The sequence below is a fragment of the Ptychodera flava genome, chromosome 16, assembly GCF_041260155.1.
Source record: "Ptychodera flava strain L36383 chromosome 16, AS_Pfla_20210202, whole genome shotgun sequence".
In the NCBI taxonomy this organism is placed as follows: Eukaryota; Metazoa; Hemichordata; class Enteropneusta; family Ptychoderidae; genus Ptychodera; species Ptychodera flava.
This window is the reverse complement of record NC_091943.1, coordinates 27,482,461-27,504,893: the sequence shown is the minus strand read 5'-3', so window position 1 is coordinate 27,504,893 and position 22,433 is coordinate 27,482,461. Positions and strand designations below refer to the sequence as shown.

General features: G+C 38.4%; 2 protein-coding genes across 3 annotated transcripts in view; one reads left to right on the top strand and one right to left on the bottom strand.

Annotated features, from left to right (window-relative positions):
• Nucleotides 1–17,256, top strand: part of LOC139114458 (ferric-chelate reductase 1-like) — a 23,021-nt gene extending 5,765 nt beyond the window's left edge. Inside the window, exons 2-14 of one of the 2 annotated variants that reach the window (XM_070676210.1) lie at nucleotides 84–212; nucleotides 924–1,121; nucleotides 4,633–4,731; nucleotides 5,048–5,205; nucleotides 5,966–6,079; nucleotides 7,270–7,385; nucleotides 7,769–7,873; nucleotides 8,193–8,290; nucleotides 8,652–8,710; nucleotides 9,594–9,728; nucleotides 10,882–10,911; nucleotides 11,954–12,009; nucleotides 15,290–17,256. In XM_070676210.1, the coding sequence (XP_070532311.1) occupies nucleotides 5,136–5,205; nucleotides 5,966–6,079; nucleotides 7,270–7,385; nucleotides 7,769–7,873; nucleotides 8,193–8,290; nucleotides 8,652–8,710; nucleotides 9,594–9,728; nucleotides 10,882–10,911; nucleotides 11,954–12,009; nucleotides 15,290–15,388 (882 nt within the window). In that variant the 5' untranslated portion in view covers nucleotides 84–212; nucleotides 924–1,121; nucleotides 4,633–4,731; nucleotides 5,048–5,135 and the 3' untranslated portion in view covers nucleotides 15,389–17,256. Of the gene's footprint in view, nucleotides 1–83; nucleotides 213–923; nucleotides 1,122–4,632; nucleotides 4,732–5,008; nucleotides 5,206–5,965; nucleotides 6,080–7,269; nucleotides 7,386–7,768; nucleotides 7,874–8,192; nucleotides 8,291–8,651; nucleotides 8,711–9,593; nucleotides 9,729–10,881; nucleotides 10,912–11,953; nucleotides 12,010–15,289 lie in introns of those variants that run through there. The other variant, XM_070676208.1, reaches the window with a different exon arrangement.
• Nucleotides 16,012–22,433, bottom strand: LOC139114457 (uncharacterized). Its single transcript, XM_070676207.1, has 3 exons — nucleotides 21,866–22,433; nucleotides 19,339–19,542; nucleotides 16,012–18,076 (listed from the first exon to the last, which is right to left on the bottom strand). The coding sequence occupies exons 1-3, from the start codon at nucleotides 22,017–22,019 to the stop codon at nucleotides 17,325–17,327; spliced, it is 1,110 nt and encodes a 369-aa protein (XP_070532308.1). The 5' UTR covers nucleotides 22,020–22,433; the 3' UTR covers nucleotides 16,012–17,324.

Here is a 22,433-nt window from a genome sequence, read left to right as displayed (position 1 = left end):
ACATTTATCGCTGTGCGATAAAGAGGGTGTGACACCCCTCCAAATAATGTCTCAGACTGTTCTCTTGTTTCAACGTAAAATAGGTGTTTGTGCTACAACCGTCATCCTGCATGTGGAAATTACAAATTATCAGTGGTATGGTCCGTGGACCGGTAACTGTCAGTGTGTCACTGCTGATGGCGATATGTCTGTCTGTTATCACTGGAATAGAGGTGAGTCAACCGGGTGGAATGCACCCCGAGAACAGAAATTCGAACTCTCAAAGTTCTTCAATTTTTTCTGATCTACAGCGTGTGGGTGCTCATTTTAAAGCCCTTATAGTAAGTACTCTTTAACTTCCATCGTCTTGCATTTGTGAACATCGGAAATTCAGTTGTTTTTCCGATAGAACATTGGAATGGCGGCCATTTTGAATTTCAAACATTTGGTAATTTAAAATTAAAGATAAATTATTCATGGTAAAAAATTTGCACCGACGGTGGACCCTGTTTTTTATTCTCGATTTTGAAACAGAACACCTACAGGAATGTTTCAGCAAATGTTTAAGTCTTTCACTTTCTAAGCGCACGCTGCCTTAACTATTGCAACGAAAGTAAACCACTTGACAAGTTCCTGAGCAACAACAGACTACACTTCTTGATTGACATGTGTTATGTGTTAAGTTAATATACAGAAACACTGGAACTATGATATTTGATGAACTACCCCATCTAGTACTAGTAGCTTGCGAGATGCCGCTGGAGTCCGTCCTGAGTCATGACAACAATGCCCCTTATAATATCAATTTTGCAAGGTTGCCCATGTTCCCCATCTTTTGCAGAATTCTGGCAGGCATAGCCGTAGCGATACGTGTTTTGTTGAAATTACCGTTGTAATTTTATCACTCCCCTTAACAAATGTCTCATTTTCTGGAAACTTTGAAGTCTAAGCAGCTCGTTACGACCGACGGCTGTGGCGAAACGAAAGGATGCTTCCAGGATCCCGCAGGCTGCGAGAACACAGCCTGTGACGTCTTGATCACGTGGAAAGCCAACGGAAGCGCCACCGACTTCGGCATTCTGGGACATGTTATTCACGATGAAGACTACGTCTCCTTTGGATTTTCGTATGATCAAAGAATGGTTTGTATTCCATCGAAATACCTATTTTTTCCATCCGAAATCCTTAAAGGGAGAATGCCTTAACTTTGATAATATCTTCATGACTTTAGTTCCGAAAAACAAGTACGTTTTCCAGACTGACCCTCCAACGTAATGTATATTAAGATAGAATGTGCCTCGTGGACAGATATTCGGACTCTCAAACTTTTACAATATTCTTTTGGCCCACAACTTATGGGGGCTCATTTTGTTTCCCGGCTTAGTTTTGAGAGAATCGGGAATTTCATTTTCCCCAATAAAAATAAGACAAGGATGGCGGCCATTTTGAATCTCAAATATCGGTAAATATTTGGTAATTTGTTTCTCCAGTACAAATATTTCCATGGTGACCTTCGATTTTTATTCTTGATTTCAAAGTCGGAAATGAAACAGAATGGTCGATAGTTTGCTTGATGAAAGTTTAAGCACCAAAGTCTTTCATTTTCGACTTTGAAATACAAATTTATCTAAGTTGCCAAAACAATAGTGTTCAATATGCAGTGCTATTTGATGTACAAGTTTCAGTCCTGACCACATTCAGCCACTAGAAATGACATAATGAGACGTCACATGTATAGCTTTGAATTTTTAGGGCAGGAAAATGCATCATATTTTGAAACCAATGGATCGTCGATCATTTCAGCAAAGTTATTTCGGCAATCTGCCCTTTGTCCCAAAATTGACATGCATGAGTGGAAAACATATTCCAGAAAGCATGGCCCCTTCTTGAACAATGCCATAGTCTTGAAGCACGAAACAAAAACGGGGCAATCCTGTTAGCTTCCATTGGTATTTTCGACTCAACGGTGATGTTCTTTTGTCACAGTTGTGTCGAGCTCTCGAAGTGTGAAAATGTTGACCGAGAATAGTAATGTAAAAGGCCAGGCGGACAGCCGGAGTCAAACCATCTTCGCTCGCCAAAGTCTATTGTCCGGGCAGCTGGACGCTGTACGAGCGGACGATCGTAGTTAGTGGGAAGTAACGGACCCGCGCCAGCGGACGATGGAGTGAAACATGTCAATGCTTTGTAACACTGTCCGGGCCACAGTTGCGAGTGGAGTGATACGTACCGGCCGCCGCGTACTATGCATATAATAATTGGACTCCAATTAATCCAATTATTATATGCATAGAACGCGGCGGCCGGTACGTATCACTCCACTCGCAACTGTGGGCCGGGCCACAGTTACGAGTGGAGTGATACGTACCGGCCGCCGCATACTATGCATATAATAATTGGGCCGGCTTGATGGCACAAGACCACTATAAATTTCCCATAGGCCACCACAGTAGTGTTGAGCTCAATTTTCCTATTTTAAAACATTCAGCGGCACGAATCCTCTTAGCAGGTGTTAGGACAATGTCAGTTTGACTACTGATGAATATTTCGTGCGGGCAAGGCCACGAAATTTTGAGATAGTTATGAAAATAGCGCCCTCTGTGGTGTTTTTGACAAAATTCAGGCTTATTGTTATGATTTCTATGGGCCCTAAAACTACTCATATTACCATCGAATGCTTCAGCCATTATTCACAACAGTCTGCATTTTGATTCAGGCAGAAAAATATCTTTACAAAAATACTTGACATTAAAGTTCAAACTAAACAAGCATCCATGCAGGTATCAAAACTTCAAGGTCTGCACTATTTTACTTCCGAACTATCTTCGTGAATTAGTGGTCTTGTGCCTGATGGTTAAATACCAAACTTTCTCTGAAGTCGAATTCTAATTAATGTCATGCAACAGAATATAAATCGAAAAATGTGACGGACGAAGATTAGCACTCTTCGCAATTCGAACGTGCGAAAACGAGAAATATCACGAAAATGAAATGCGAAGTCGAATTGCTTTAGCTGACGTGTAATGTCGCAGCGATGTCTGTCTGGCTGTCAGTCTCTTTATTGGAGCCATATCTCAAAACGGCTTCTTAGATCAGAATCAGATCTGGTTCCGCAAGAACTGATTACTTTTATGTCCATTTGCATATTAATGATTTTAGAAAAAAAATGGATATACATTGAAAACGGCTTCAAAAAATTGATGAGATTTGCTACAAATGTTGATCACGCAAGGATATATCAGTCGTGAATGATACCAAACAGTGACATGAAAGTTTATTACTAATTTGCATATTTGATGAATTTTCATAATTAGGGATATACATCTGGATTGACGCGATCAAAACTGACGAACCTTGCCATTTACATTGACCATCTATGACATAACTTTAACGGAAGTCATTTAGCATTTTGAGATCAGCTAATTTGAATATTTATTGAACTTTCTATATAAGCAACATAATTAAGAAAAGTTTATGAACTTTGCTAGTTAAGGCCATATAAATAGATTGACTTGATTAAAGTTGATGAAACTTGCTTTGCGCATTGAAAATACTATGTTATGACGTTATTGGAAGTCATTTAGCACTTTTGCTTCAGCTAATTACAAATTTGCATGTTTAACAAACTTTCCTAATTAGGAATAAACATCTGGATTAACTTGATCAAAGTTGACAAAAATTACCATGTACATGGAAGATACTATGATATAACATTACTGAAAGTCATTTAGCATTTTTACTTCAGCTAAATGCTAATTTGCATATTTTTTTGAACTTTCATTATAAGCGACATAAGACTGGTAGGACTTAAGAAAAGTTTACGAAACTTAAATCGAAATTTTATCGAAATTTTGATAATACCACAATATTGTACTAGTGAAAGTTGATGAAAGTGGCATGTATGTTGATGATAAAGAGATGTAAAAGTTGTGAAAGGCATTTTGCATTTTTGCGTCAGGTAATTTATAATTTGCATATTTAATGAGCTTCCACAGTTTGGCATGTATTAAGCTTGAAGGACTTGACCAAAGACAATTACATTTGCTATATAAGTCGAAGAAATTAGTATTTTCATTTCAGCTAATTACATATTCGTATACTTAATGATTTTCAAACTCTATGGTGAATATTGTTTGTGATGTTAATCATAACAATTTCGATGAAGTTCCAAATATTGTAGCAAAAGTTTTAATTTGCCGACAACTGCAATATACACATGAGCATTTTCAATTAATATCTGGTCTTATGCTGTTTATACACACACGACATGAAAATCCTCACATAAAACATTGAGTAAGTCTATGTATGTGTGTACTATTTCAATCCAGTTTTTTTTTCAAAATACGGCAAAGAGATCACCTAATTTACCGAAAACGCTGACCGTCCACACATACGGGTATTTCTGGTGTAATATGACCGAATCCCGTGGCCAGAGAGTGCAAGCGCGCCGTACATGGGGTATTTCACGAGGGTTTGCGGTGTATTCTGCGAGCGTCCCCGCACGAACGTCAACAGAGAAAACTAGTAAAAACCAAGTTTCAACTGCCGACTGTTTAATCTATTATTAAAGAGAAAAATCGTTACAGTTCTATGCGCACGTTCGGAAAACCGAAGTATTTGTACATCTGTTTTTTCCTCTTGTGTCTCTGTCAGGGAGATGATGACGTATGGGCATGTCTTCGGTTAGCTAACTCAAGCGTAGTACTTGATCATTCGCATAATGCTGGGCATACCAACAGGCAGCTAGATACAGTAAGTGTTCGAGTCTGCTATTTGTGGTGGTGGTGGTGGTGATGATGACGATGACGACGATGATGATGATGATGATGATGATTTTGATTTTGATGATGATGATGATGATGATGATGGTGATGATGATGACGACGACGACGACTAAGGCGGTTGTGACACTGCTTTAGTAAGACTATAATCAGGAAAATGACGACGGCAGCTTTAGATGTTGATGGTGTCGGGATAGATAACCAATCAGTCAGTTATCTCACAATGTCAAATTTATACCAGTACTATTAAAGGGCTATTTCATTTCCAAAACTCTCTCTCCTTCGAGAATGGCACCAGTAACTTCGAGTCATCTACCACTGATGATGTAATTGAATGTATATTTACCCGGCTGAACGAGATAGAAGGCCGTGAGGATGATTTCTTCAATCTTTACACCAGTGTATATCATGGTGGCAAGGGGCCCACGACGCAACACAAATCCCCGTGAGTATGACATAATCTTGCATCATCCAACGTCACGCCACATTGTCTTTATAAATTTCTGAATCTGTTGCATTATCTCTCCCTTTGATACTCAGTACCAAGATACCACTGGAACATTCCGTCACTATATCCTACATAGGAATAAAAAAACCCAATCAACCAATTAGCCTTTGTCTATCTGTCTGTCTCTTTCTCTTACAAACGGTGTTGCAGACTTCGACAAGCTTGGGCACACACAAACACACGCCCGCACCACAGCCGCTCCTTACCTGGGTCGTCTGCTAAATAGATCGATTTTCGGCTCGATCTATCGATCCCGCAGTCGATATGCCCACCACTGCAACCTAAATACTCACTTAATGCTGACAGTGGCTGGCATATCGACTACGGGATCGATATATCGAGCCGAAAATCGATCTCTTTTAATAGCAGACGACCCAGCTAAGGAGCGCCTGTGCCCCCACACACTCTCTGTCTGTCTCGGTCTGTCTGTCCCTATCTCCGTCTCTGTCTCTCTTTCTCTCTCTCCCCCCTGCCGTAATTCAGCATTCCTCGGGAAATGTTTTACTAACAATTTCAAATCTATACTTCAAGACGGTCAAAATTTTCTTTCTGACGTTGGTTTCCTTCGTCAGCACCTCTCGATTTACTGTTTCGTCATCATTCTATGCACGTCATGAATTCATAATTGTATCGATTTTATTTCTTTTGTAGTAACATTCCCCTCAAATGACTCTCAAAATACATTCCTATCTTACAGCCAAACTCTCAAAACATATCAGGTCACCGATAATCTCCGATAATCCTGTTAATTTCACCGATGTTGGTACTTCCGGTGGTGGATCTGGCGCCAGGTTGGCTCGTAAAACCCACGGTAAGAGCAAAGGGTCCTCAGGCTCCGATGATGATGATGTTGTTGTTTTATTATTTTGTTGTTGTTGTTGTTGTTGATAGTATTTGCAGAAAAGAACAAAGTATGTGCTGCGAAATTCAATACAGCCTAACTATACATGTGCGTTGCAGCCTAAACTATGCGTTGCAAATTCAATACAGCCTAACTATACATGTGCATTGCAAATTCAATACAGCCTAACTATACATGTGCGTTGTTGCCTAACTATACATGTGCGTTGCAAATTCAATACAGCCTAATAGGCTGTATTGAATTTGCAACGCACATGTATAGTTAGGCTGTATTGAATTTGCAACGCATAGTTTAGGCTGCAACGCACATGTATAGTTAGGCTGTATTGAATTTCGCAGCACATACTTTGTTCTTTTCTGCAAATACTATCAACAACAACAACAACAACAATAATAAAAACAACAACATCATCATCATCGGAGCCTGAGGACCCTTTGGTAGAGTGCAAATTCTAAAACTTTCTGATGCCTTTACATCGATTACCACTGAGAAACTCAAGATTGTGTAGAGATCAGCAGGTTGACGTAAGATGGAGTAGGAAGCTATCTAACTAGTTAGATCAACAGATAGATATACAGACAGACAGACAGACAGACAGACAGACAGACGGATAGGTAGGTAGATAGATACTAATTAGACAGACAGACAAAGACAGACAGAGAAACAGATAGATAGATAGATAGATAGATAGATAGATAGATAGATAGATAGATAGATAGATAGATAGATAGATAGATAGATAGATAGATAGATAGATAGATAGATAGATAGATAGGCTGCCTGGTAGGAAGATTAGGTGTGAGTGTTAGTAGGGTAATGTGTATGGTGAAGTACGTTGCGTGGTTTCATATGTGGATGTGGTCTTTAATGGATTGGCGCAGAGGCAAATGGTTCAGTACATCAGCTGATAAACCTTATTCAAATGTGATGCAGGAATTTGCCTCATATCTTTATTCGAATTACTTTCCATTGACGTCATCAATCTTTGCCTTTAGATACGATTGCACGTGGCAAGGAATTAACAGTATCTGTATATGGAAAGGCTGAGAAACATGATATTACAATCGCTTCGTAAATATGATTTGAATTGGATGTATCCAAAGTTCAATACAGTTCGGCTGTTCTTTGTCAATACACAGGATCGCTGATGATTTTTGGATGGGTGGGCTGTGCAAGTGTCGCAATGATATTGGCGCGCTATTTCAAACCGGCGTGGCCAAATTCGACACTACTTGGTCAAAAAGTCTGGTTCACGGTAGGCGATCTTTCGATATTTTATTTATTCCATTATATATATTTTGTCGTAATGGGGACAGGCGGCGGGCGGACATGGTGACCCACTACATGATCCGAGTTCAATGAAATGTAACCATGCACATCTGTGTTGGGTTTTCTAGACTCCAAATAAAGAGAGGATATTCTACTTTCGATCCATTGTTGTCTTGCAAAACTTCTTCAGACTCAAAATGCTTTTTCTGAACATACACCACCAACTTATGACGCTGGCTTTGAGACAACTTTTATCAGTACTTGTACAGCATCGACCGATCCTGTCTTACGCCGCGATTTCATGCTCTTATTAATACTGTGAATGACTAAATCGTTTATTTTGGCAATGTTTATATGCATATTCTGCAGTTCCATCGTGGACTCATGATTGTCAACCTACTGTGCTTCTGTGCTGCTTTCGTCATCATATTTGTGTATGTCGGTGGATGGGTTTTCTACGAATCCACCAGTGACGTAAGTAGAAAGAATAATATGAGAGAGAGAGAGAGAGAGAGAGAGAGAGAGAGAGAGAGAGAGAGAGAGAGAGAGAGAGAGAGAGAGAGAGAGAGAGAGATTTATCGGGATAAGGTGGTGGATAATATTGTACTTTATTGCCGTGTTTAAACGTGGAAGTTCTTTAAGGTGTACATGAAAGTTTTACCGTTAAATTGTCCTACCAAGCGCCTAGTTTGCATATTTCACCATTTAAGGTCTAATTTAAATTTTTAGTTTTAATTTTTCCAGTTTACTTTTTTAGTTCCCACTGTTTTTATCTGCTCTTCTTAACGATCAGTTACGGTTCGTACATGCCACTATCGGCTGTATCGCCGTCGGACTGGGCATAATCAACCCCTTGATAGCGCTCTGCAGACCGGAACCGACATCTTCGAAGTAAGTTCCAATGAAAACTTTAAAAAGGCCAGAAAAGAGGGCAGGCTGTATAATTCAGGAGTTTACAGGTGGACCGGGAAAAGCATATGACAAAAAGAGCAGCTAAAGAGAGGGGGCGCGGGTATTTAAATGTAGAAAACAAGTGACGATTATGATTTTAAAATATTTTTGGTACATCCTCAGATCGAGTTCGACAATAGTTGGAGTGACTTGCCGGCAAAATTCACAGGAAAACACGCGAACATATCTCAAATTGTCGACTTTGGTAGAAATTTTGGAATATACGTAAAATCAATATTCTCTGTCTGGTTATTTTGGTCATTTTTGTACGAATGAAATTGAACTTTGCTTATCCATCTAGGCGACCTATCTTCAACTGGACACACTGGGCAGTTGGAATATCGGCACATTCCCTGGCAGGTAAAGTAACGATATATCGTGGAGCTTAGACTCAGTTAAAACACCAAACAATTCAGGGGGCCAACCCCTATTTTACATGCCGGTGCTGTCACGGTTTCTCTTGTGGCGTGTATCTACAGAATACTTCTAAGCAAACAACTCTCGCACCAGGCTGTTGGTGTCTACTTCTAATGTACGGAGGGTAACACGGATCTACTTGTCAATTTCCAATGTATTAATTTATTCATTTGTGCTAAATACATGTAGTTATGAGCAATATATAAGGGTAACTATTTACTTTCAAAGTGTCCGTTGAGTGAGCGCCACGCCCCTATTGCAGAGAGCGAAGGATCAACGCACTTCATCAGTATGCGGTTGACTGGCAATTTAACAATTCTATACGCGTCAGGTGTACATTCGTCCTTCAAGACAAACAACACTAAGTGTGTCTTTCTGTCACACAGATACGACAGAATAAGGAAAAGATTAAACGAAAGAAAAGGGAAATCACTTTACTATGATGTGTTTTCAGACCCAGAACACAAGAAGGTTATTGTGTAATCAGACTGATAAATATTTTTAAAATGGCAGCAAAGTGTGAGCGAAGTGACAAAATCTTTTTTGTTGATTAAAAACTCGACAGTTTGCCGTATGATAGTATCAAACATGTGGCAAAGAGATTCAATGCACAACCTGTTTGAACCCTTTGCCTTTTTTGTAAGCGCATTGACGTTTTTCTTTAAAGGAAATAAGATGTTTTTTATTGTTTCTGCCGTCTTACTGTTTCTCGACTTCGTTTGTGCAAATCTTCCTTATGATACTTCCTACTAAAACACCTTTTTATTTCTCTCTCATTATCGTACACCTCCATCTGTCTTTCTCTCTCCATCCGTTGACACTGCAGTGGTCAGCGTCTGCCTTGGAATAGACATTTTCAAGATGCCGTCCTATTCGCTTTGGATATTCATCGGATGGATCGGATTCCACTTTCTTTTTCAGATATTTTTGGAAATTGTGATTTATGTCCACAGAGAACCAGGTGGGTTCACCATTTTGTATTTTTGTGGTCGTTTCCATTCTTGAACAATTTCCATATTCAAAGGTATGTATGTATGTATGTATGTATGTATGTATGTATGTATGTATGTATGTATGTATGTATGTATGTATGTATGTATGTATGTATGTATGTATGTATGTATGTATGTATGTATGTATGTATGTATGTATGTATGTATGTATGTATGTATGTATGTATGTATGTATGTATGTATGTATGTGTGTATGCATGCATGCATGCGTGTATGCATGAATGCATGTAAGTATGTATGGATGTATATATTGGAAGTAATTTGGGATAATGGAATCGTGAAGTAATATCGATTTAATCTGCAAATGTAAGCTCATCTGCTTTTCTTTTTAAGTCACACACTTATTTTTATGAGTAATTTGTAATATCATAACATTCAGCTATATGACACCTAACACTTTTCAGAAATTTGAAAAAATATAAAGATCCAATTATCCCAAATTAGTTCATTCGTGTTTTATGTCTGTCTGTCTGTCTGTTTGTCTGTCTGTTTGTCTGTCTGTGAAGCATGTAATGTATATCTGCAGAGTATGTAAGTGTATCACGTGCTATTCTCATGTACATCATTTGTATTTGTGTGCATTTCCTTGAAGTTTACATTTCTGTAACGTTAAATTTTAAACCTATTTTGCTTATCGACTTTTTGCAAAACACAAACACAAGATTGCTTAAATCACGTAGCCTTTATCAAATCAAAACAATTACATCTTGTTTGGTCACTGTAATTTACGCCAGTTATTTCATCTCATTGGTCTTGTATTCAGATAATGACACTTCTTACAAAATCTACAGCAAGCTCATTAATCCTCACCGACTGGGCTGGAAAAGTTCCAGAAAAAGGAATTTGATTACTTTGTTGTGTGTTACAATTATAGCTGATCTACAGTCTTCCTACAGGGACAATGATGACATCGACACAAATTGACATAGTCAGTCGTGTACGCTGCCGAAGGACATTGAACTCGTCTGATGCAATCGCAGTAGGGAATATATTTCACAAGATTATTTCTTAACTTACAGAAATGCATCTTCGATTGAGTACAGAATTGCCTGGCTTTAATATTTTATCAATACCTACTCGTTTTTTACCTTGTTTAAACAGGAAATGAACAAATCAATGACACAAGCCGAGGTAAGCACCGAACGTCAGGCCTACGTGTTTTGTATGAGGCTGGCTTTCGTTCGGGTTGCCAGCTATATCCAGGGTTTAGCGACACCGGTGAATCTTAACATTGGCAGCACAGTTTTATGGCGTTTGGAAAGTACGAAATTTAGAATTTTGAATTCATTTGTGCCGTGATAACGAGTATTAAAGGCACAAGAGCTGCAATTTTTGGCATTATTTTCATGATTTTTTACTCGCGCTAGGAAGTGAGAAAAAAACGAGAACAACGCAAAGTGAAGCCGCCGGTTTCCTTAAAACAGACATGATAGTCTACTATCCAAAGTTTCGGCGTATGCTACCCCTTAACTTCGGAAAGTTCAAGACTACCTAGAGAAACTTCCCTAAAAGCACGTGGTCGTTCATTCATACAATTCCGAATTTTATGTTGTTTCTTTGAACTTTACCACATAATTGTTTAACCTTTTAAAAATAGACGCAAGAAAGTAAGGAAAGCACTTTTAATGTAAGAGAGAGAGAGAGAGAGAGAGAGAGAGAGAGAGAGAGAGAGAGAGAGAGAGAGAGACTTATTAAAGGGACACCAGCTGTAACTTTTGACTAATTTTTCACTACTCTGTTTCAATGTATCAACTACAGAATTTTACTATAATCCGATCATCATGACCAATGCCCAGTGTCCTGCTTGCCAACACAGCCTGTGTATGTGAAATGACCATTGTTATTGTTGATAAATGTATTCTAGTCCGGACCTGAATACAAAATTTAAACAATAACAATGCAGATTATACTCATATAGGGTATATTTATGAGCTAAATATTAGGAATTTCTCCATGGTTCAGGGATTCAAACCAAAAACTGCAGATGATAAACAGAACAAACAAAATTTAAAATTGACCAAAGTTACAGCTAATGGATCTTTAAGTTATTGTTCACTTCGATTTGGCCTACGTGCCTCCGACCATGTGCACATGGAGGGCAAAGCGAAGGAATAGGGTCTCGGCTATTGTTCTCTTGGCTAGTTTGACATAAATTGTCACTGTTACATTCCAGGTCTCCTGAACAAATCTACCGAGGAACTGGATTCTCTGAATTCAAACAAGTCCAGCGTGAGTAAAAAAAAACCACAAGTGAATTAGTAATTGCAGGCCATCACATATAAGTAATCTGTATGTGTGTGTGTGTATATATATATTTTTTGAGCTGTCATGTAAAAGGAAAAGCTGCAAAATTATATATTTGCATATATATATATATATATATATATATATAATATATATAATATATATATATATATATATATATATATATATATATATATATATATATATATACACACACACACACACACAAAATCTATACAATGTACCCTCCCGGTTATCACCATAATGGCTTTATGGCAACCTCTGAACTTGGCTACAGATATATATATATATATATATATTATATATATATATATATATATATATATATATATATATATATATATATATATATATATATGTCTCATATATTAAAGTCACGCACCCGAAGGACATGCTGAAAAATAAGTCTGATTATTGAAGTTACAAACCCAAAGGGCGTGCCGAAAAATGCAACTGAATGATGAAATTTGTGGCTGGCATGATGCATTTTAGGCAAGTATAAGCCCGTGTCGAAACTCACAAACACACTGACACCCCCCCCGACCTAATTGGGCATTTCAAAAGCATAGTAACCCCCACTACCAAAGTCAAAAAGAGGGTGACCCCCATGAATCAACCAACCCAGGGGCTGAAGAAACTGACCAGTCCCTTATGACATGACCCCCACAGCTAAATCTGTATAACACCTTACAATTAACTGACAGTAAAGTACCTAAAGTCATCATCATCGAAGCTCATCCTCCTGGTCTGCCCAATACAATCCCCGGACGCTGAACTTTGAAAACCGAAATTTTTAAAGTACACATTTTCAATTACCCTCAGTGAGACCTCATAGAGTGGACGTTGATGAGACACCCCAGGCTGCGTTCACAATTAATGGTTGGGGGCAGGAGGAATGGCGATTGAAATCTATATTTTTTCAGATTCCTCCCTCAGTACCCTAAACAATTTTCAAGTCCCCCGTCTATATGATCAATTTTTTTTCAATCTCCCCCAATTTATCATATGGCTACATATTTATTAGGGATGCACACAAAGTAAAAATAAACATATATTTGGCAGTTCTGCTCACAGATGTTCAACACTACCTGTTAATAGCAGTTTGTAGAGCCATATTTCTTAGCCAAGTTCTTAAATTGATTCATGTTTAACGCATCAGTGGAGTTTTTAGATTTATCAGTTAAAGTCGACTTGAGTTAATCCAACTCTGGCCAGGTCAATGGCACCTGCTGAAGAGCAAACAAAATGACTGTCATGAAAGAGAATGCAAAACGTAAATTCCTGGCTACATTTTACCAAATTGTGAAAAACTGAGCAAAGTTACCTACTAAAAATATTATGTCAAAAGTGCAAGACATATATGACTTAGATACTAATTGTAAAAGTTTTACAAAATTAACAGTACTGGAAGGTTAAAATGTTCAATCAAATAAAAGTTTTAATCTCAGAAATTGAGGGTGTAATAATGGCAGACTTGGTAAAATTAAAATAATTCTATTCGTCGCACATATTTTCATTTAAATTAGAGTCGCTATGTTCAAAGTTTTACTTTTGTATTATTTTATGATAAGAATGTGAAAATTTAGAAAATCAAGCATTGCGCCCACATCTTGTTTCTTTAACCCTTTCACCACCATGGTTTGTCCTAAATCCATTGTTTTCTATGGTAAAGTTGGACCTGTATACAGGGAACTGGGGGTGAAAGGGTTAATATTTGTTTATTCCCATATGCCAGAATTCAAAAATCCTTGATAACTTTCAAGTCTCCTGGTCATCCATGTGTTGCTTTCTGGCCTGATCTTGTGTACATGTATCAGGTGCCGCCAACTGGTAAATTTCATGAATTTCGCAAAATCATCTCAAAACATGTTTTGAAGGCTGATATACCGATTTTTCGTATTTTTGACCTTGACCCAAAATTTGGAGGGGAAAGTAGAGCTGTTCGTAACTGCCCTCCCACTGGCATACGCGGAAAATATGCCCTCCCACTGAATTTTGATGCCCACTACCCTCCAGTATCTATAGTCTGCCCGCTCCCCACTCCCCACAGCATTTGATGCTCCCCTCTGCCCTCTCCCCACTACTGAAATTTTCCATTGCCAACTAGATGCCTACTAGGCAACCCAGATCAACGCAAACCGTGCGAGCAGCTGGCAGTATAGCTTGGAACATTGCTCCCCTCTAAGTTAGGCGCTAAATCTCCCCTCAAGTTCTATGAACCACGCCGCTTTCCCCTCCCTCTACGTATCTTCCGGTGCCCACTGTCAAAAATTTTCTCCCCGCCCACTGAAAATGGTGAAATTTCTTCCCCGCCCACAGTAAATATAGATTTTTTCTCCCCGCCCGCTGATTAGTTTTGAAATTTGCCCGCCCGCTGAAAAACTTCGCACGAACACCTTTTTGCACGAACAGCTTAGTTGGCGGCACCTGATGTATGTTTCACTGTCATGAGCGTCACATGACCCGAGCTCTTCTTCAGCTATAGTCATGCAGAGCTATCTCTCTCGTACTACCGGTGTGCAGAGACAGTTCTGACAGTAACACTGCCCGTAGGCAGAGGCAGGGGCACGTATAGCTGTATTTTAACTTTGATAAGTTTGACGATATTTTTGTTCAGTTTATACAACTGTGTTCTTGTTCTACTCCCTACAGCATGTTGAACTGTCCAATTCCAGTATTCAGCTTGCCAAGACAGCCTGTGTATGTGTACCGTGCATTTGTATCATTGTCAAATGACTTTCAGTCTGGACTCTAATTCAATAATCATCTGATACATATTTACATGCAGGTTTTTATCGACAAACAAAATATTCTGTGTTTCAGCATGTTGTAGGGAGACAGTGAAAAACTTTATTTGATATATTGGGAAAAAATATTGAAAAAATATTATCAATAGCTGTAGCTTCTGCCCCGTTACTGAGCCTTCTTGTTTGTTTTTATACGAAAATTCATAAATTTTAGATTTTTTGTATAAAAGTAATGAAATGCGACAAATGGTTCTGGATCTTGTATAATTATGACTAAATTAGAACAATCGGGCGACTGTAAAATGTTTTTCAATTTCATCGAATTACCCACCAAACCTGGCAATCGTAAAAAGGTCCCCTATATAGGCAGAGCAAAACTTTCAAGTCCCCAATCTACTACCCCCAAAATTTTGGAATCCCCCTGAATTCCTCCAGCCCCCCCCCCCCCCTTTTTTTTTGAACGCAACCTAATCACAACGTGCTCTTTGTACCTTTAGGTAACAAAGATTAAAGTCTACAGCCTGTGTATTTACCTTGTTGTGACAATTGGTATTATCACCTACCTCGTTGTGGAGGTGATTGCAGTGAAGACGTAATTCCAATACGCATGTGCAGCAGATCAGTGTACTCACCTACCTCGTTGTGGAAGTGTGTTCGCAGTGACGATCTACTTCCAATACGCATGTGCAGCAGATCGGTATTCTGACCTACCCGACCTCGTTGTGGAAGTGTGTTCGCAGTGACGACCTATTTTCGCTCGTGCAGCAGATGCATTCTACAGGGAGTGACGTTCATCTGGCCGCTCACTGCAGGTCGCCGCGCCGTAAGCTATATTGAGGAGAGGGAAGCAACAAGAAGATCAAGACTCTCTTTCCGCCTCAATAAAATTTTGATGTTTTCAAAAGATTTGCAAAGTTATTTCGACTTTCTCAAAATTTAGTTTTTCACCTTGAAATTCTAACTTTGATGTACTTTCAAGTACCTTTGTACTGTTTGAAAAATAATCTTCTGTTCCGTAATCCTTTTTAAATTCTTGATCAACTTGCCAATACAGCCTATGAATAATTAGTCTGGACTTGAATTTATTTGTCAACAATAAAGTTTACTTATTATTTTTTTTTGTTTTGCAGAATGATAACATGAATTTGTTTATCAACCAGAATGATAGAAATATCACGAAGAGTTACAGCTACTTTCCCTTTCACAGACCACTTCAAAGTTTCACAGTCCATAATGACAGAATTTTATTTCTGCTAATATATACCGACTGATGTTTCACAATTTCATACACAGTTGTACATTTTGAAATGATTCTTTGCATCTTGCATTTTAATTTCTTTTAAAGTAAAAAATGTTGCCAGCAGATTGCTCCTTTTTTCGGTATCCAGGAATTACTTTTTTGGGAAGATATCGTTGGTGATATGCACCTTTTGGTACATAACAGTTTACCAAGACTCTTAAAATTATGTAATACGTACAACTTTAAAGCCCAACTAGCTGTAACTCTTGACATTTTGTTGACCTCAAAATATCTTCCTACTCGCTCCTGGTTTTCTCTGAATTCTACAATCTGAAGGGATGTGGGCTACTACTGCGCTGGGAAACCATTCCTTTGTGAAACATTTGACAAATCCAAATTTTCATGTTCATTTTGATTTCCCGCCATTTTCAACATTAAAAAGCAAACAGAACATACACAGTTGAAAGCATTCACCCCTATGCATAACATTTGACTACTCTGTGCAGGTTATGTGAAGATTTCTGTGCAGATATGCCCAATTTTTTTCGCATGGGCTGTGACTTAATGTTTGGGCAAACATTTAATCACAGTGTAATCTTTATCTTGTTAAAAATTGCACATACAGTCCAAACAGGTAGTTAATATTAAGTGTATAGACACACCTAAATTAGTACATTCTCATGGACTTATTTTAGTTTGAAAGTAAAATCATAAAAATAATTCTAAAAAAAAAAGATACAGCTTCTTGGGCTTTGATTGAAATATGAAGGGAGGAGGGGCGATTGAAGTCTTGGGATCCTTTATAGATTTATACATTTCCAAGAAAACCAGAAATAATGATCAAAATATTGATTCGCTGGTGTCTGAGGTCAAACGGTCATGGGATTCAAATTGTATCAACACTGATTTACACAAAAGTATTATTCTATTGTTTTATCACTGTCTTTGATTCCCTGCTTTTAAATCAATTTAATAAAATTTCAGCTTTCTCTGGAGTCATCTGCATTATTTGCCTTTTTAGCATTTTAATGAGAGTTTCATAACTGCTGAAACACGACCGGGATATCATCAATATATTGAGTAAAATCATAAAAAATATAATTGTGACAGCAAGTTGACAAGGGCCTCATGATAGGTACATGTGTGAATGTTACAATTGAAGACAAGAACATGTTATTTTTTCTATCAATTTTATTAAAGATATTAAATGACGTTTCCACTAAACATGATAATCCTTTCATTATTTCAACAAGTGTCAACATTTTGTCTTTCTTTCAGTTCATTCAGTTTCTTCAGAAACCTGGCAAAAGTCTTCCCTTTTTCTTCATCTTCTTAATTTTCTTTTGCAATTTCTGCTGCTTTTTTGCCTTGATATTCCGGCTTCGTCTTTCCTGTCGTTTCTGAATCATTTTCTCCGTCACCTCTTTCCTTTCGTCCCAGTGCTTTTTGCTTTTCGTTTTCTGCTTTTCCCGCCTTTTGATGGCTTTTTTCAAGAGTTCCGGATCGTCCGTCTGCTTGGTCCCCTCGGCCTTCTGCAGCGCCCTCTTCCAGGCCTGTTTCTGCTCTTTTGACTTTGCCTTCTCCGGTTCCTTGGTTTTCAACTCGTTCAGCTTCTCCTGTTTGGCCTCGGCCTGTTTCAAGAGCATCTCCAGCTTTTTCTTTCCTGTCTGTTTTGCCTTCTTTCTCTTTTTCTGCTTGCTTTCCTCAGACTCTGAAAAATCAAATTTGCTGAAGACAACTTTCCCCTCGTTTTTGACCACAGGTTTCCCTTCAGTCTCCCTGTCCTCGCTCTTCGGACCGTTGACACTCTGTGACTTGACAGCCTCGTTCCTCGCAGCATTTTTCAGATTTTCTTTCTTTTTCTTCTTCTTTTTCTTCCTCTCCAACCTCTTCTGTCTCTTTGCTTCCTGCTCATCCGGTCCAAGGTCGTACTCTGCCTTTCTCTTTCCTTGCATCTCCTTAATCTTTCTTTGTAATTTCTCTTGGAGCTCTTCAAGGGATAGATTTGTCCTGATGTCTTCCACGTTAATCCGCTGTATCTTCCCTGCATTTCATCGATTGGGAGACAAGAAAAAAAATATTGTGAAACAAAGTTTGAAAAAAGTGCTGCTTTCAATGAGACATCAATGTTGGCCTGTATGTGTGTAAGCACTCCTTGTAAATAGATAAACATAATGCATTGCTTTGCAGCATGTCAGTCCCATTCCTAGTAATGTTCTCTATTTTGAAGTGATCATGGCCATGTTACATGGACAAATTCTCTGTTTGAATGACAAAATTGATAAACTTGTCTCCTTGAGATAACATTACTCACTTTTCATTAAACAACTTGTGAAATCTGCTGGACATGAAGAATGATTATGAGATCTTTTACTAATAGACATTAAACCCCTCACCCCCCACCACTTCCCTGTGTAGAGGTTCAACTTTGCCACATAAAACAACAGGATTGGACCATACCATTGTGGTTAAAGGGTTGAGAATGACAGAGTAAACTTGGTAAGTACATCTCAGAACGCAGCAAATGGTATAAACTATCAAATTACTCAAACACAACAACTTGTTCGACAAGATTTTTTTAAGGGGAACGGAGAAATAAATGATTAATCAAAGTTGATCATTTCATAATTACAATTTAATATTTAATAATTTTCTGTGGAATCCCTATCTTAGGTTGCAAAGTTGTCATTTTCAATCCAATTTCAAAATCTAAGGGTTCACCCTAATTGCCTGCAGAAAAGTCCACACACACTTCATTGGCATCGATGACTTTGGGCCAAATCATGGTCATGAAAGATTTAAAGGCGAACTACAGGGCAGCAATTTTTGGGTTTGTAGAGCCTGAAAAGTAAGGCTGGACACAATATCAGTAAAATGGCAATTTCAAAGCTTTTATAATGCACATATTCATACACACTGTACCTGTGGGTGTTGGATATAGCTTGACATGAGATGAAAGATCATATTTTGACAATATGCGTCAGTTAAGGCTCTCAGTAAATTGAATTTATGTCACAGTCAAATACAATTATCTATTTACATCATGACCTAAAACAAGACTTGAAAGTAATCAAGAGTTTTCACTGAAATGATCATAGGAAATGTAAAAGTGAAATGCCTACCAAATTCAAATTCTCATGACGTACAGGTGAAACAGAAACAAAAATTATTCAATTTTTAGGATGTTTTCCCCTGGGTGTTTGCCACCCATATATATCCTACCAACCATATGGGACTAGGGTTAGGGTACTTGTCCAAAGGGTGAATGTCCAGGGGGTGACTACCTTAGCATCAAATCATCCATACCTTCCATTTTATCATTGTCATCATCTGCCTCCCCATCTTCATCTTCACTGCTTTGGACGTCATCTTCTCCTACCTCCATCTTCTCCTCCTCCTCATCTTGTTTCACTTCCGTCTCTGTCGTATTTTTCTGTTTTGCATCCAGTCTCTGACGTTTCTTTTTTTTGTCTTTCTTCTGCCTTTTCTCTTCTGCTTTTGCTGATTGTGCTGGTGAAATAAAACCAATGTCGTTAAAGGTATACTGTCACCTGTTCCAATTTTGCCACAGTTACTATGGAAATAGGAAATCTCACCAATCACAGATTTTAAGTGGGTGGCTGCTTTTTATAAACAGCGCCCTCACATGGGCATTTTGAATACCAAGGAAAGCCCCTTTGACCATATATGGGCATATTTAGATTACAGGTGACTGTATACCTTTAAGGTAGAGTGTACCTTGGAGGGCAACATTCAGACTCACAAATTTCTACAATTCTTTTCTGATCTACCACCTATGGGGGCTTATTTTAAAGCTGCTGGCGTGACAAAAATTTTTGCTTTCTTAGTTTTTTGAAAATCAAAATCTATTTTTTTTCAATAGAGTTAACACAGGGATGGTGGCCATTTTGAATTTCAAACATCGGTAAATGTTAGGTAATTTGTTTCTCTAGTACCAAACTTTGTACGGTGACCCCTGATTTTTATTCCTAATTTGGTAAGAGAATGGTTGAAATTTTCATTGAGGAAAATTTGAGCAAAAGTTTCATTCTTTCCCTTTCGAGGCATATACTACCTTAATACTTCTTGCAGAGCAGAGAGTCAATTTTTGACGTGCTGAAATTTATTGTCTGTCATACTTTCCTTATTGTGTCAGTGACATTCCGAAATATGAGAAATTAAAGTTTGTAACATCTACTGTTTCAACAACAGTACGTGCACAGTGTACGGTTCTCATTTTAAAATACACATTAATAACCATCTGACTAGAAAGAATATCATCATGATATTGAGACTTGTCAGATTGTTGATAGACCATGAAACGATATCACCCCAAATTTGGTAAAATTTTAAGTGGGTGGGGGGGGGGTTGATCTGCAACTTGATTGAAAATTGAGTGTACTTTCGATCACATTCAGTTTGCTTATCTATACCCTCAATTGAAGAAAGAGAATTAATACATAGGCGCAGGGCTAATTTTAAAATCACTTGTCTGTAATTTTAATGTCGAAACATGCATTTTATTGATAACTGTGCAAACAGAAATCACGCGGACAGCTTTTAAGACATACAGTGAGCAGTGCCCAGAGCATGGCTGTGGCCGCTCAGCTATCTTGTACACATTATACCAATGGCTGTTGCTGCTGCTAGCGCTCAGCTGTCATGTACACCTTACATCCCATAAAAGGTGTAAGTGTGTATGAGTAACAGTAGAGCTGAGCGGCCACAGCCGTGCACCATTCTCTGTATGTCTCAAAAGCTTCCCGCATGATTTCCGTTCGCACATTTATTTAATTAAATGCGTGTTTCAACATTAAAGGGACAAAGTCGGCCATTTTTCAGGAATTTGCTTGATACAAGATACTACTTATATTGTTTGACATGTTGAAAGATACTGAATGAATGGGTGACCATGCATATATTCGACCCCAGGTTTAGACACAAAAACACGAAACCATGGCGAAAATAAATTAATGGTCATGACCATTAATTAATTTTCGCCATGGTTTCATTTAATTTGTCTAAAACTGGGGTCGAATACATGCATGGTCACCCATTTATTCAGTATCTTTCAACGTGTCAAACAATATTAGTATCTTGCATCAAACAAAATTCATTGAAAAATGACCGACTCTGTCCCTTTAAAATTACAGACAAGTGATTTTAAAATTCGCCGAGCGCCTGTGAATTATCTTTAAATAGTGATCTAAGCAAGGTGGGTGTACCCGCTTCACAATTTAACACAAGTATTTGGAAAGTTTGGCAAGTCTTTACAGTTACAGCGCCCTCTAATTCACAAATACTTTGAGTCAATGTGGAAATTTCTGAAAATGTCCCAGTGTCAGCCACTAATGATTTCACGTAACATGTGAAATTTTCTTGAACCAGAGAGAATATTCTTGAGATGGTGGCATGTCCAGACAGCATACCTCACCACAGTGAGATTTCAGTCTGCAGCATCACTAAATAAATTCTGTTAGGATGAAACTGATGTGTTAGTGATCAAAATCTGCTACTTTCAAGATCCGCATGGCATGATTATGGATATACATACGGTGTATTTTCTGAATCTTATTTTAAGACCAAGTCTGAGGGAAACTAAAGTCTGATTAATCCTGTATGAAAGTACAGTCCCCCACGGACCGTCATGAAAGACAGGCCTCCACATCAGAATCAGTTTCTGATGTGACTTATAAAACTGGATTGAAACAATGGAGCAGTTTGTGAGTTTGGAATACATAATCGGTGATCCCCAAAGACCAGCACTGCACTGTGCCAGTACATGCATGACAGTGAGAAAAAGCCACTTGTCTATATTCAACTTAACACTCACCACTCTTTCTGGAATCGAAGTCCTGATGGCTGGTTTCATTTTCTGTGTCAACGTAGCATGTCGATGGAATCAAGTTGACCATACGTTTGAAATAGTCATTCTTAGCTTCTAGCCTAGTCCTCAGAGAATCCGTTCTATCTGATGACGCAGCCATTCTTTAAAGACTTACTTGCTTTCTCGAGCACAAAAAGACTATTCCCAGTGAGGTACAATGGATAAATTCTCCAAAACTGTATAGCAGAGCCACGCTATTCAGAGTGAACACACAACGGTCCTATGAAAAGTACTGTACCCTGGTACTGTACAGGTCGCGAGTTGGATGACGAGTAAACGAGCCAGCGTGGTGAATTCACCCACAGCCACAGTCAGTAACTCTGTCTTCAAACAAGCAGCAAGCCTAATGTGATTTGAATCCACGTCTTCCGGACTACAATGAGGTGAGCATATACGGCTGGATTTACAACCACTCGATGAACATAAACCGAAGAAAACGGTGAATATTACTGTAATCTGCACTCGTACACGCGTATCAAACCATGTGGTGACCTTTCACTAAACTTCTTCCGGT

What these genes read in the sequence shown, in the direction of transcription:
- LOC139114457 (XM_070676207.1), bottom strand. Translation starts at nt 22,019, where the DNA reads ATGGCTGCGTCATCAGATAGAACGGATTCTCTGAGGACTAGGCTAGAA. An exon ending in CTTCGATTCCAGAAAGAGTG is followed by an intron (nt 19,543 to 21,865) that starts GTGAGTGTTAAG and finishes TTATTTCACCAG; the next exon opens with CACAATCAGCAAAAGCAGAA. An exon ending in TGACAATGATAAAATGGAAG is followed by an intron (nt 18,077 to 19,338) that starts GTATGGATGATT and finishes GATGAAATGCAG; the next exon opens with GGAAGATACAGCGGATTAAC.